General features: G+C 53.5%; 2 protein-coding genes across 5 annotated transcripts; both read left to right on the top strand.

Annotated features, from left to right (window-relative positions):
- Positions 288–6,520, top strand: FLAD1 (flavin adenine dinucleotide synthetase 1). Of its 3 annotated transcripts, none has more exons than XM_001929375.6 (8): positions 288–457; positions 921–1,145; positions 2,748–3,492; positions 4,407–4,554; positions 5,005–5,103; positions 5,180–5,369; positions 6,102–6,175; positions 6,286–6,520. In XM_001929375.6, the coding sequence occupies exons 2-8, from the start codon at positions 1,065–1,067 to the stop codon at positions 6,419–6,421; spliced, it is 1,473 nt and encodes a 490-aa protein (XP_001929410.3). In that variant the 5' UTR covers positions 288–457; positions 921–1,064; the 3' UTR covers positions 6,422–6,520. The 3 variants fall into 3 exon arrangements, with proteins under 3 accessions (XP_001929410.3, XP_020945413.1, XP_003355186.1); XM_003355138.4 differs by having other exon boundaries at positions 448–525; XM_021089754.1 differs by having other exon boundaries at positions 380–457; positions 921–3,492.
- Positions 6,625–8,391, top strand: LENEP (lens epithelial protein). 2 transcript variants are annotated; one of them, XR_002343430.1, is made up of 2 exons: positions 6,625–7,255; positions 7,343–8,391. XR_002343430.1 is itself a non-coding variant. In XM_021089755.1 (1 exon), the coding sequence occupies exon 1, from the start codon at positions 7,020–7,022 to the stop codon at positions 7,203–7,205; it is 186 nt and encodes a 61-aa protein (XP_020945414.1). In that variant the 5' UTR covers positions 6,625–7,019; the 3' UTR covers positions 7,206–8,391. The 2 variants fall into 2 exon arrangements, 1 of the variants encoding a protein (XP_020945414.1); XM_021089755.1 differs by having other exon boundaries at positions 6,625–8,391.

The raw sequence follows: 13,788 nt of genomic DNA, 5'->3' as shown, positions 1-13,788 counted from the left end.
GCGGCCCTAAAAAGACAGGCCCAAAAAAAAAAAAGAAATATGAACACAGAAAGGAGATTAGAGTCAAGCCTCCCTTTACTTCCACCACCAGACAGGAAACCCCAAAGCCCTTAAAGCACCTGCACCCCTCATCGCTCCTTTCACTCCAGAGACGCCCCAAATCCCGCCCCGAGGGAAAAGAAGCCCCGCCCCCGACTGAAGGCCAGCCCCCACGTTTCCGGGTAAGGGGTGACCACGTGGTTGTCACCAATAACAACCCAGCACTACTCCCGCCCACTGGCTACAGCTCTCGAGCGATGATCGACTACACCAATGGGCCCTTAGAAGTAGTCTGAGCGACAGCCAAAATGACCAATTAATACGAGGTAGGTATGAGTCTAAGGCGGGACTCTGAGTACGGAAGCTGCCCCGAAACAGGAGGAGAGAGGGAAAGACCCGGTGAAAGGGCAAGAGGCAGGTGAGAACCTGGAAAAGCTCAGTAGTCTGAAGCGTGGCGGGAAGAGACAGTATTCCGGGCTGGAAAGGGTGCGGAAGGCTGCAGAAGAAGGGGCTGAGTTCTGGTTGGGGGTGGAGGGAGGGAACGCATTTAAAGGGGCCAAGGCCCAGGCTAAGGTAGACATTTAAAGGAACAGGTGCGGTAAAGAGAAGAGACATTTATTTAAAGGCGCAGATGCGCAAGGTAGAGCGGACCCTAGAGGAGCCGAGTTCGGCGGGCAGAAGACATTTAAAGTGGTAGATGTTCTGGAGGGAACATTTTCAGGAGACTAGAACCGAGCCTAGAAAACATAAAAAGAGGTATGGGCTAGGGTTTGAGAGCAGGTTTATTAAAGGGGCCGGTGTAAAGGAGTCGATTGTCAAGGGCCTAATGAGGAAGACGGTGCACTCCTGCTCTCCCCTATTGTCCTTTCTGGCTCCTCCAGGTTCCCTCGACCCCGGAACCCCTGTTCCCAGGCTATGACCCCCAGTGCCCTGTAGATCTGGCGGGCCCCCAGTGCTTGCGACCCCTATTTTGGGGTCTGGGTGGCTACTGGAGGGCCTTGCGGAGGGGCAGAGAAGGCAGGACCATGGCATCTAGGGCCTCTGAACCTCCCCCAGGGCGCAGCGTGACGGCGGGCATCATCATTGTTGGAGATGAGATCCTCAAGGTGTGTCTGGGACAGAAGAGGGGGGAGGGTGCAGCGTTCTCCTAACACGTTCTGTTAAGGGAGGGTGAACCAGGGTGGGAGCCCCCCTTGCTACCGTAGGGTCCTGGAGTGAGTCCAGTATATTGCAGGAAGAGTGACCTTCATTTATTCAATTACTCTGCTGAAAAACTTGTAGCAAAGTCCCTATAATTAGCCATGCTGTGTGGGAGGGGAGGAGAGGCTTTAACAGCAATGATGAGGAGGAATTCCGGGTGTGGCACAACGGGGATAGGCGGCTGCTTCTCTGGAGCGCTGGGCCACAGGTTCCAGTCCTGGCTGGCATAGTGGGATACAGTGGGTTAAGGATCCAGAAGTGCCGCAGCTGGACCATAGGTCACAACTGCTGCTCAGATCTGATCCCTGGCCTGAGAACTCCATATGCAGTGGGGTGGTGGGAAAAAAAAAAATGACAAGGAGTCCCATGTATACAGGAGGTATTATTTCAGAGTTATAGCCAGCCTAACTGGAAAATGATCCGAGGCATTCAGCAGAGTAGCTAAGTGGGATGGAAGGAAAGTACCAGAAGGGAGAAATCCCTTCTGAATGATCAAGGAAGTCTCATGAGAGGTCACGGTGAGCATCAGGTTCACAGTAGTACTATTACGTGCTTACTAGGGCCTGGCAGCGTGCTTATTACATGGCCTGTGTGGTTTTACTGATCCTCACAACAACCCCATGACGTGGGTATTTTTACTGTCAATATCAATGAATAGATTATGAGAATAAGGCTCAGAGTTGAGAGACTCACCCATGTGGAACAGCAGCTAAAAAGTGGTAGATGGGATTCCAACCCGATTCTCACTCCAGAGTCACCCTTAACCGCTAAACTCTGTGGAGAAGTAGAAGGAGATGGAGCTGGAAAGGAAGAGTGCATACACACCATAGACAGGCGGCCTCGAATATTCTGCAGAGGTATTTGAACTTTATTCTGTACAGGGTTGGAAACAACAAATGGCTTTTGAGCCAAGAGTGATGCAATCACAGTGACACGTTAGGAAGGTTATTCGGGACGCATGGGGCAGGGCGCTGTGGCTGGAGGCCGGGAGCCTGGCCAGGGGTCTGTCGCCACTGTCCAGGTGAAAGGTGCCAAGGACCTGTTTGGTGGCAGGAGGGACAAGAGAAGAGAGCAGATGGAGAGACACATTTCAGAAGTAGAGTTGACAGCATGAAGGGGCTGACTGGCTGTGGACAGTATCTGGGGATGCCATTGACCAAGGTGACAACAGCCTGGGTTGGGGGAAGGATGCCCAGGAAGCACTTGGAACCAGGAGACCGAAACTGTCAGAGTTGCTGAGGAAGTGGAAGAGCTGTCCATGTACGATTGATGATTGAATCCAGAAGCATAGATGAGGTCAAGGTCAAAGGACAGAGATGGAAGCCCAAGGTGGTTCACATCATCCCTGACTCCACATGGATCTTGCCACTCTTGTGCCCAGTCAGGGCTGGTGTCCCCCCAAGAGCAGAGGGCCCCACCCCCAGGCACATGCAGCCTCCTTCCTTCCCCCTCTGCCCTTCATCCCCACAGCACTGACACACTCGTCTTCCCCACCCCCCATCTCCCAGGGACACACTCAGGACACCAACACCTACTTTCTGTGCCGGACGCTGCGCTCCCTGGGGGTCCAGGTGTGCCGAGTCTCCGTTGTGCCCGACGAGGTAGCCACCATTGCAGCTGAGGTCACGTCTTTCTCCAGCCGCTTCACCCACGTCCTCACAGCAGGGGGCATCGGCCCCACCCATGATGATGTGACCTTTGAGGCAGTAGCACAGGCCTTTGGGGACGAGCTCAAGCCCCACCCTGAGCTGGAAGCGGCCATCCGAGGCCTAGGAGGGGAAGGCTGGGAGAAGCTGTCGCGGGTGCCCTCCTCTGCCCGCCTGCATTATGGCACAGACCCTCGCACAGGCCGTCCCTTCAGGTTCCCACTGGTCTCTGTCCGAAACGTCTACCTCTTCCCCGGAATTCCGGAGCTGCTGCGGCGGGTGCTGGAGGGGCTCAAGGGACTGTTCCAAAACACGGCTGTTCAGTTCCACTTGCGGGAGCTGTATGTGGCAGCTGACGAGGCCTCGATTGCCCCCATCCTGGCTGAGGCCCAGGCCCACTTTGGGCGCAGGCTTGGCCTGGGTTCCTACCCTGACTGGGGCAGCAACTACTATCAGGTGAAGCTGACACTGGACTCGGAGGAAGAAGGGCCCCTGGAGGAATGCCTGGCCTACCTAACTGCCCGCCTGCCTCAGGGATCGCTGGTCCCCTATGTCCCCAACGCCGTGGAGCAGGCCAGTGAGGCTGTGTACAAACTCACTGAGTCAGGTAGGGGCCAAACCCTTGGTGCCACCCTCAGTCCCAGGAACGCAGGGCTGTTGGAGGCACCCTGCAGATCCAGGAGAAGATAGATAGTTACAGCTGATGCATTCATTCTCCCAATAAATAGCAATTGAGTACCTGCGTTCACCAACACTGTGCTGGGTGCTGGGGGTACAGCTTAATAGGACAGAGGGATCCCCTACTCTGGACAGGTAGTTTAACAGGAGCGGTAAATGTTAAACCGGTAATGGTGCATGAGATGTCAGTGGGGCGGGGGTGGGGGGTGGGGGGTGGGTTCTCCACAGCAAGGAATCAGCCTTAATCTGGTCAGAGCAAGCTTCTCTGGGCGAGTGACATGTAAGCTGAATGATAAGGAGGACTTGGGGAGTTCCTGTTGTGGCTCATTGGGTTAAGAACCCCGACTTGTATCCATGAGGATGCAGGTTTGATCCCTGGCCTCATTCAGTGGGTTAAGGATCCTGCGTTGCTATGGCTGTGGCATAGGCCAGCAGCTGCAGCCCGGATTCTACCCCCAGCCTGGAAATTTCTACATGCCATGGGCGCAGACATAAAATAAAATTAAAAAAAAAAAAAAAAAAAAAAACGGAGGACTTGGTCAGCCCAGGAGGTTGGCACGAGCAATCTGAGAGAGGGTCTGAAAAGAAGCCACATGAGGTTTAGGAGAATGGAAAGAAACCACGACCCCCAGAGGGAAGATACCTGGGGAAGTGAGAGTGCGGTATATGTGTGGCTGAATGGCAGGCAGGAGCAGACTGCAGGGCCTGGTGGGCAGATGAAGAAATCTGGAACACTGGAAAGGTATGAAAGGATTTTAAGCAAGGGCAGCTTGGCCCCCGCCCCCACTCTTTGACCCCCATGTGTTTATCTGCCTGATGCCCTCTTCCCTGCCTGCCTGGCAGGGTCTTCTCTGGGGCGAAAGGTGGCGGGCGCCCTACAGATCATTGAGACTGCCCTGGCTCGGTACAGCCTCACCCAGCTCTGTGTGGGCTTCAACGGAGGCAAGGACTGCACCGCCCTCCTGCACCTCTTCCACGCCGCTGTGCAGAGGTGAGCTCCGCCCCTGCAGGGAAGACCCAGAGAGAGATCTGCCCCGTGTTCTAGTTCCCCATCCCGAGGAGCAGGGAGGAAAGGGGGTGTCTGGGTGGGGTTTGGGAGGGAGGTGGCCATAGTGACCTCTGAGTTCCATCCTCACCGTATTTACTGAGCATCTGATACGTGCCTGGCCCTGGAGATGGATGGATGTACAAGCCACCGTCCCTGACCACGGGGAGGTCACGGTCCTGTGGGAGAGGCAAGGCTTACATACCGGAAACGGGTGTGCACTCCAGATTGGAGGGGTGGGAGGTCAGAGTGGGCTTTCCCAGAGGAAGTGGGTTCTGATGGATGGGCAGGACGAGGCAAGGGGAGAAGGGGAGGGTGTGCTTTCCAAGAGCCAAAGGGAACAGGGCAAGCTCTGCAGACAAGCTGACAAGCCTCTGGATTCTGCCCCCTCCCCAGGAAACACCCTGACGCTCGAGAGCCCCTCCAGATTCTCTATATCCGCAGCATCTCCCCTTTCCCCGAGCTGGAGCAGTTTCTACAGGACACCATCAAGAGGTACCAGGGTTTGGAGGTCTGGGTTCCACGAGGGGCTTGGCGGGACCCACTCCTGATCCCCGCCACTCCCCCTCAGGTACAATCTACAGGTGCTGGAGGCTGAGGGTGACATGAAGCAGGCCCTGAGCGAGCTGCAGGCACGGCACCCCCAGCTGGAGGCCGTCCTGATGGGCACGCGGCGCACGGACCCCTATTCCTGCAGCCTCTGCCCCTTCAGCCCCACCGACCCAGGCTGGCCTTCGTTCATGCGCATCAACCCGCTGCTGGTATGGGGAAGAGGATGTGTCTCCCCCCCACCTTCTCATGTCCCCTAGCAGTCATTGCACCCTGGCTTCCTGAGGTGGAGGAGGTTAGACCCTGGGGCTTAATGCGATGGCCCCATCATCTCAGGAAGGCTGTGCTATTTGTTCATTCATCCCTTTGACCAAATTTTCTCAAGCACTAATTCCAGGGCAGGCATCGTGCTTTCTCCTATATAGACAGAACAATGACTTACCCCTGCCCCATCCGGCAGGGTGGCCATTAGCCATTGGGTTACACTCAAATTATAATTAATTAAAGGGAAATACAAATTACTTAAAAAAAAAACTGAATTGTATGCTTTAAAAGGGTGAATTTCATGGCCTGTGAATTATATCTCAATAATTTTAATTAAATACAATTCACAGTTCCTTCTTTCATGTGCACTAGCCACATGGCAAGCGACCACCATGTCAGCACAGATACCAAACATCGCCATCATCGCAGAAAGTTCTGGACAGCACAGGCCCACACAGACGTGGTCCCTCCCTGTCCTCCTGGCACGTACATGCCAGGGGAGAGGACAGGACGAAAGCCTTGTCTCTCTCACTGGTTGGCCTACACAGAACGAGATGTACCAGAGAATCAGAGGGCAGGCCCTCCCTCAGAGGCCAAGGGACCAGAAGAGCCCAGGGGCCGGGGGCAGGTGTGGGAGCTGCAAGTATCTGTGACTCTTCTCTGACTCTCTGACCTCCCAGGACTGGACCTACAGAGACATCTGGGACTTTCTGAGGCAGCTGTTTGTCCCGTACTGTATCCTATATGACCGAGGGTAAGGGTGTTGGGGGGGGTGAGGATGGGCGCGTGGAAGCCTGAGGGTGCCGCCACCAGGAGAGCCGCGCCCCGCACACTCACGCGTGCTCTTCATTCCCCCCACTCCAGCTACACATCACTGGGCAGCCGGGAGAACACCGTGCGGAACCCAGCCCTGAAGTGCCTGAGCCCCGGAGGACAGGCCACCTACCGCCCGGCCTACCTGCTGGAGAACGAAGACGAGGAGCGGAACTCGCGCACGTGACCTCCCACCGCTGCCCCTTCCAGGCGGCAGGGAAGGCAGCTGTCCTGGGGTGTAACCTCTGTCTGGGGTGTCAATAAACCGTCTCTCCTATGCCTCTTGCCCTGGCTGTGTCTTCCTGCTTCCGGGGGACAGGAGAAGCAGGAGTGGGCCAGGCCCTGGCAGCTCGAGGCCTGCAGTGCTCCCTCTAAGAGGCCGGGGGTGGGGTGGGTGGGGTGGTAAGGACAGAGCCGGCCTGAAAGGAGCTCTCACTGATCATTTTCAGCGCCAGCTTCGGCAGGAGCAGGGAGCGGTGCCAACCCCTGGGGGAAGGGACCGCCAGATAGGGCATCCTGGGTTTCAAGGCCCAAGGCTGGAAGAAGGGAAGCTGAGCTGGCCTGGCTGTGGAGGATGAAAGATGCAGTAGCCAGGCCCTCCTCCTAAACCCCACCCGCCATCCCTGGGCACAGGGGCTGACTCAGCCCATTCTCTGGCCCAGAACCTTCCCTGTGCTAGACCCTGGGGCCTTTGTCCCAGTCATGAGGTCTGAGGGGGGTGGGGACAATATTGATAAAAGGCACTAGAAGCAGCTCCCACACCCTTCCTCAGAGCTGCTGCCCACATGCAGCCCCGGACACAGCCCCTAGCCCAGGCCCTACCCTTTTCCCTCGGAGCGGTCCTGCGAGACACTGGACTCCGGGTGCCTGTCATGAAGATGGGCACAGGATGGGAGAGCCTGCAGCGGACCCTGAAGGAAGTCGCCTACATCCTCCTCTGCTGCTGGTGTATCAAAGAGCTGCTGGATTAATGGCAGCAGGGATCTGTCTACCCGCCGGCACCATGGCCGGCAGCGCTCAGGTGGGCGAGGCAAGCCAGAGAAACAGGAGGCCTGGCTGCAGCTTCTGTGGCAGAGCCTGCCTCTCAGCTTCCCATTCTCTTTTTCAGCACCCAGCCCAGCCCCCATCAGGACTCCTGGGGCCTGCTGTGCCTGACCAAGCATGGGCCGCAAGCAGCCAGTGACCTGTGATCCTGCTTTGAGTCCGTGCCACCTGTCAGACCCGCCTCATCTCTGGGCTTCCAATCCCAGCCCCCACCTCCGGTGCACCTCCGGAGGTGCACAGGAGCTTGGCCTGCTGGCTAGGACCCCAGTCAGAACTGGCACTCCTCCAAGCCTGGCACAGTGAGCCCACCAGCCCAGATGGCTGATCTTACCACACCCTCTCGGTACCAGGAATGGGCTGCTCCCCTAGCAGCTCTGCTTGAGAATCACTGAACTTTATATACAATAAATAGGCCTTGAGACTGAAAGTTCTAAATATCTACAGGGGAATCAGAAAAAGTCAGCACTGAAGAGTCTGGGAGCCAGGGTGGGAAGGAGGTTGTCCTGGACAGAACGGATGGAAAGTCAGGTTTCCTGACTCACTGGTGCCTGGGTGGGGAGGGTGGAGGGTGGAAAGGCCAGGTTCCTCCCAACGTGTAGATAGGGAGGAGTCCAGCCTGGGTGGGGTCTTCTTCTTGAGGCCCTGCCTGTGGGGACGGGGAACTGAAATAGAAGACCTGGTCTGGCCAGCTCCCTACCCCTGAAGATCTTGGGAAAAGCACTGAGCTGATGCTGGTCCCCAGTTTACAGAGGAAGTCAGGCTCTGCTGCTCCAGCTCACACACAAGGCAGCAAAAGAAAGCCACACATGTCCCTCAGGCTTATGACAGTACATGGGACACAAACAGCCAGCATGAGCCACACAGTCTCTTTGCTTCCCCTTGGCAGCCACCGACACACATGCTCTCCCTGAATCACTCCCAGTGGTAGGTACACACCAGCCATCTTGCTTCTTCTGTACATCCTCTTGCTTCTGGCTACTGACGTGCCCACTCACAGCCCCCCATGACCACAGAGCCAGTGAGAGGGCTTATTCATCTTTTGGTTTTGTTTTCATTTTGTTTGTTTGTTTTGCCATTTCTTGGGCTGCTCCAATGGCTTATGGAGGTTCCCAGGCTCGGGGTCCAATTGGAGCTGTAGCCACCAGCCTACGCCAGAGCTACAGCAACGCGGGATCCAAGCCACCTCTGCAACCTACACCACAGCTCATGGCAACGCCGGATCCCTAACCCACTGAGCCATGCCAGGGATCGAACCCACAACCTCATGGTTCCTGGTCAGATTTATTAACCACTGAGCCACGAAGGGAACTCCGCGAGAGGGCTTATTCAGAGTGTCCCCGGGCTCTACCCAGGGACCTGGATTTTGCCCTCCCCTCCCCTTCTTCTCTTAGGACACCGGCCTAGAGATGGTGTGTGCGGTGGCCCTTGCCTACTGCCAGGGACCAGCTCATCCACACACTTCTGAGTTAACTCTTTTTTCTCTGTTTTTGGTTTTTTGTTTTTGGTTTTTTTGGTTTAGATAATATATGCCTAGAGTAAAGGATTCCGAGAGTAAAAGACATCTCCCTCCCACATCTATTCCCCCAGCTCTCCTCCCTGGAGGTAACCATGGTGACCAGTTTCTTGGGCAGCATTCCGGAGATCGTCTCTACTGCATTTTCATTCATTCATTTTTTTCTTTTTTGCCCCCCCCCAACAAACAGCATATGGAAGTTCCCAGGCCAGAGATCAAATTCAAGCTGCAGCCGTGACCCACATCACAGGTGTGGCCATGCTAGGTCTCTAACCCACTGTGCCCTGGCAGAAACTCCTCATTTTTCTTTTTTAGTTTTTTTGTTTTTTTTAAGTGTGGTTGATTTATAATATTAGGTCCAGGTGTACAACATAGTGATTCAAAATTTTTAGACATTATACTCCATTTAGAAGTTTAAGGATCCAGTTTTTTTGTTTTTTTGTTTTTTGTTTTGCCACCCCACAACATGTGGAGTTCCCAGGCCAGGGACCAGATCCGAGCCACAGTTGTGACCTATGCCACAGAAGCAAAGCCAGATCCTTTAACCCTCTGTGCCAGGCCAGGGATGGAACCGCGTCCTGTCACTGCAGAGATGCCTCCAATCCCATTCCACCACAGAACTCCAAAGCCAGGAGTTGCAAGGATCCAGCATTGCCGCAGGTGTGGCATAGGTGTGGCTTGGATAATCCCTGGCCCAGGAACTTCTGTATGCCATGGGTGTGGTCAAAAAATAAATTAATTAAAAATAAAGTTGGAGGAGTTCCCGTCGTGGCGCAGTGGTTAACGAATCCGACTAGGAACCATGAGGTTGCAGGTTCGGTCCCTGCCCTTGCTCAGTGGGTTAACGATCCGGCGTGGCCGTGAGCTATGGTGTAGGTTGCAGACGCGGCTCGGATCCCGCGTTGCTGTGGCTCTGGCGTAGGCCGGTGGCTGCAGCTCTGATTGGACCCCTAGCCTGGGAACTTCCATATGCCGCAGGAGCGGCCCAAGAAATAGCGACAACAACAACAACAACAACAAACAACAAAGACAAAAAGACAAAAAAAAAAAAAAGTTGGAGTTCCCGTCGTGGCGCAGTGGTTAACGAATCCGACTAGGAACCATGAGGTTGCGGTTTCGGTCCCTGCCCTTGCTCAGTGGGTTAACGATCCAGCGTTGCTGTGAGCTGTGGTGTAGGTTGCAGACGCGGCTCGGATCCCGCGTTGCTGTGGCTCTGGTGTAGGCTAGTGGCTACAGCTCCGATTCAACCCCTAGCCTGGGAACCTCCATATGCCGTGGGAGCGACCCCAAAGAAATAGCAAAAAGACAAAAAAAATAAATAAATAAAATAATAATAATAAAATAAAATAAAAATAAAGTTATTATAGGCGTTCCCTTGGGGTGCAGCAGGTTAGGGATCCAGCATTGTCACTGCAGTGGTTCGGGTCTGCTGCTGTGGCTCAGGTTTGATCCCTGGTCCAGGAACTTCCACATGCTGCAGGCATGGCCAAAAAAAAAAGTTATTAAAAATATTGGCTACATTCCCTATGCTGTACAATATATTCCTGTAGTTTATTTATTTTACACATCGTAGTTTGTACTTTAATCTCCTGCCTCTGTCTTGCCCCTCCCCACTTCCCTCTCCACTAGTAATCACTAGTTTGTTCTCTATATCTGTGGATCAACTTCTGTTCTCTTATATTCATTCATTTTATTTTTTAGACTCCACATATAAGTGATAACATACAGAATTTATCTTTCTCTGTCAGACTTATTTCATTAAGCATAATACCTTCCAGGTCCATCCACGTTGTTCCAAATGGCAAAACATCCATTCATTCATTTAACCAATATCAAGCATCTGCTGTATGCCAATCTGGCTGCTTTGAATATAGCAGTGAACAAAACAGATCCCTGTATTCATGGAACTTTACATTTCTGGTGGCGAGAGAGAAAATAAAATATAAACATTAAAAAAATACTTTGACCTGCTGAATAGCATTGAGAACTATGTCTAGATACTCATGTTGCAACAGAAGAAAGGGTGGGGGAAAAACTGTAATTGCAATGTATACATGTAAGGATAACCTGATCCCCTTGCTGTACAGTGGGAAAAAAAAAAAAAAAAAAAAAAAAAACTTTGAGGAGTTCCAGTCTTGGCGCAGCAGAAACAAATCCAATTAGGAACTATGAGGTTGCAGGTTCAATCCCTGGCCACGATCAGTGGGTTAAGGATCCAGCATTGCCGTGAGCTGTGGTGTAGTCACAGACGTGGCTCAGATTCTGCATTGCTGTGGCTGTGGTGTAGGCCAGCAGCAAGAGCTCCGATTGGAGCCCTAGCCTGGGAACTTCCACATGCCGTGACTGCAGCCCTAAAAAGACAAAAGGCAAAAAAAAAAAAAAAAAGTACATTGGTATTATTAGGTGATAGGAGCTAAGTAAAAAGAAAAAGTCGAGTTAGGGATAAGAGTCTGCGCAGGCCAAGTAGGCCATGGTAAGGACTTGAGATTTTATGCTGATGGAAATGAGGAACTATGGCAGGTGGTTGAGCATGAACTAGTTTTTTATTTAAAAGGCTCACACTGGCGTTCTCTTGTGGCACAGCAGCTTAAGGATCTGGCATTGTCACTGCAGAGGCTTGGCTGGGAGCTGTGGCACGGGTTCAATCACTGGCCTGGGACCTTTTGAATTCTGCGGGCACACACCTACCCCCCAAAAAAGAAAAAGGCCTTACCCTGGCTGCTGGGTTGAGGATAGACGTTAGGGGGGAAAGGGCAGAATAGGAGAGGCCTTTTAGGAGGTAATGGGCACCGTTCACAGTTGGGGCCAGACACATCGGTGGCTCAGAGCTTAGAGCAAGAGCAGTGGTGAGAAGTGACTGCATTCTGCATATACGTAGCCTTCTAGTTGACAGCATAATTTACTGCACCTTGTTCTGCACCTTGCTGTTTGCCCTTCATATACCTTGTACAGGATTCCACTTCAGTATATTTATAGCCTGCACATATTCTTTTTTACAGCAGTATGGTACTCTACGGTACCTAAAGTTATTTCTTGTCCCTGGCAGCCTCTCTTTAGGCATCCATAAAATGCAAGTCATTGCTCTTGCCTGGTCCCTTCAGAGCTGCATTCTTGCCCCAGGGCACAGGCAGTGAGAAGGTCCTGGATCCAACCAGAGGTGAGTGGTAGAGGTAGACCCAGAATGCATCTCCCCACCGGAATCTGGACTTCCCTCTCCCTCTCACAGCCTACACCCTCCTCAGCCAGCTCCAGCCCTTCCCTGACTCAAGCTCTGGTCCTCTGCCTCCTTTTCCTTTCTTAGACCTCACTCCCACCAAGCGGAGGCAGTGCCTGGAGGTAGATCCTGGAGTCTGAGAGTTCTGAGCACAGGGCTTTGGCCAGGGGAGGGGCCATCTGGTGAAGGCCGCTGGGGAAGTGGAGGTGGAGGACGGCAGGGTCCAGGGCTGTGGTCTGTGGCGGGACAGGTGGTAGGGAACTGAAGGAGGAAGAGAAGTAAGACTGCCAAGGAGACTGTCAGAGGTGGAAAGAGAGCCCTGGAAGTGGAAGCCCCGAGGGGAGGGACGGGGAGGATAACAACACCCTCATATACAGTTCTGAGACCACTTTTCAGTTACCGAGCGCTCTGAGCCTTACAGAAGTCAGGCAGGATGAGGGTCATCGTTGCATCTTAACATAAAGGAACAAGCCCAGAGAGGTGAAGTGACCCCTCCCAAGTCACACAGCATAGCACACTGCAGAGTAGTCATTTAGGGAACCCAGATTTTCTTATCTCCAATTCAGGGCTTCTCTCAATTGGCCTTCCTTCCTCTTTTGAAGCTTGGGATGCTTGGGATGGGGGTTACCTGTGTGGGGCGGGGGAGGAGGCAGGGCCAGGCAAGCAAATGTGTGGAAGGGACTACTGCCCACACTCTGCATCCACTCCATGCTTTCTGCCACTTCACCTCAACTCTTAGCACCCGTTCCTGATGTTCCCCACTCACTCGGGAGGCCCAGCTCTGCCCTGTTCACATAAGCCAGGAAGCCGGGAGATAGTCCGGAGGATCATACCTTCCCGCTCCTCCAAAACAGAGAGTGAAATGTGGCAGCTTCCTTGCAATGTTCTCTTCCCAACCAGAGTAAGCTCAGGTTTTGCGTGTCCAAACTACTCTCTCAGGAACTCACTGGAGTTGGGGGGGTGAGAGGAGCAACAAAGGGAGCCCAGCGCCAAGACAGGGAGGGATGGGTATGATCTCATCTACCCTTTGGCGCCCCGGGGCCCTCTAGTGGCCACAAGGAGTAGGGGAATGGGTGGGGTAAAATGGGGAAGGAGACAGGCAGAGCTGGAAGTGACCCCTAAGTACGACAGCATGTGGAAGAGAAGCTGCCTGATAGCCTGGATTCCCAGCTGATTTCATCAGATATAAGACCCTCAAAGGTGTGCAGAAGGCAGGTAAAGAAGGGTCATGAGAAGTGGTCTGAAGACCACTTGCGCAATAAGCTGGATTTATTTTTTTCTTCCCTTTTTTTCCCCCCTTTAGTTGCGATCAAGGTATGTGGAAGTTCCCGAGCCAAAGATCGAACCCAAGCCACAGCAGCGACCTGAGCCACTGTGGCGACAACGCCGAATCTTCAACTCGCTGCACCACTGAACTTCCAAACTGGATGTTATAGTAAAGCTCTTGGGAGGGTCCCACGTTTTCCCAGCAGCACTGAGAGGCGTGCAGAAAGGGAGTGTGGCGGTTGCTTCACTAGCGCCAGAGCGCTGAACCTCAAGGGCACAGGATCTTATTTGCGTTCTTATTTGCATCTCGTTTACATGTAAGTTATTTCCCCTTCAAAAGGCAGAAGTCCTATCTCAGTTACTCCCAGCCGAGACTGTCTATCCTTTGCCAGCCTTGGAGGAATACCCATTCTTCTGGCCATTCTCTGACCCCTCTAAAGTCTGCCCCTCAAGTCTGCCCCTCGGTTCCCTCACATCGTTCACGCTCAGCCCTTTAACTACCCCAGGTTCAAAGCAG

The sequence above is a fragment of the Sus scrofa genome, chromosome 4, assembly GCF_000003025.6.
Source record: "Sus scrofa isolate TJ Tabasco breed Duroc chromosome 4, Sscrofa11.1, whole genome shotgun sequence".
In the NCBI taxonomy this organism is placed as follows: domain Eukaryota; kingdom Metazoa; phylum Chordata; class Mammalia; order Artiodactyla; family Suidae; genus Sus; species Sus scrofa.
Note: the sequence above shows the minus strand (reverse complement) of the source record. Positions and strands in the feature narration are given on the sequence as shown.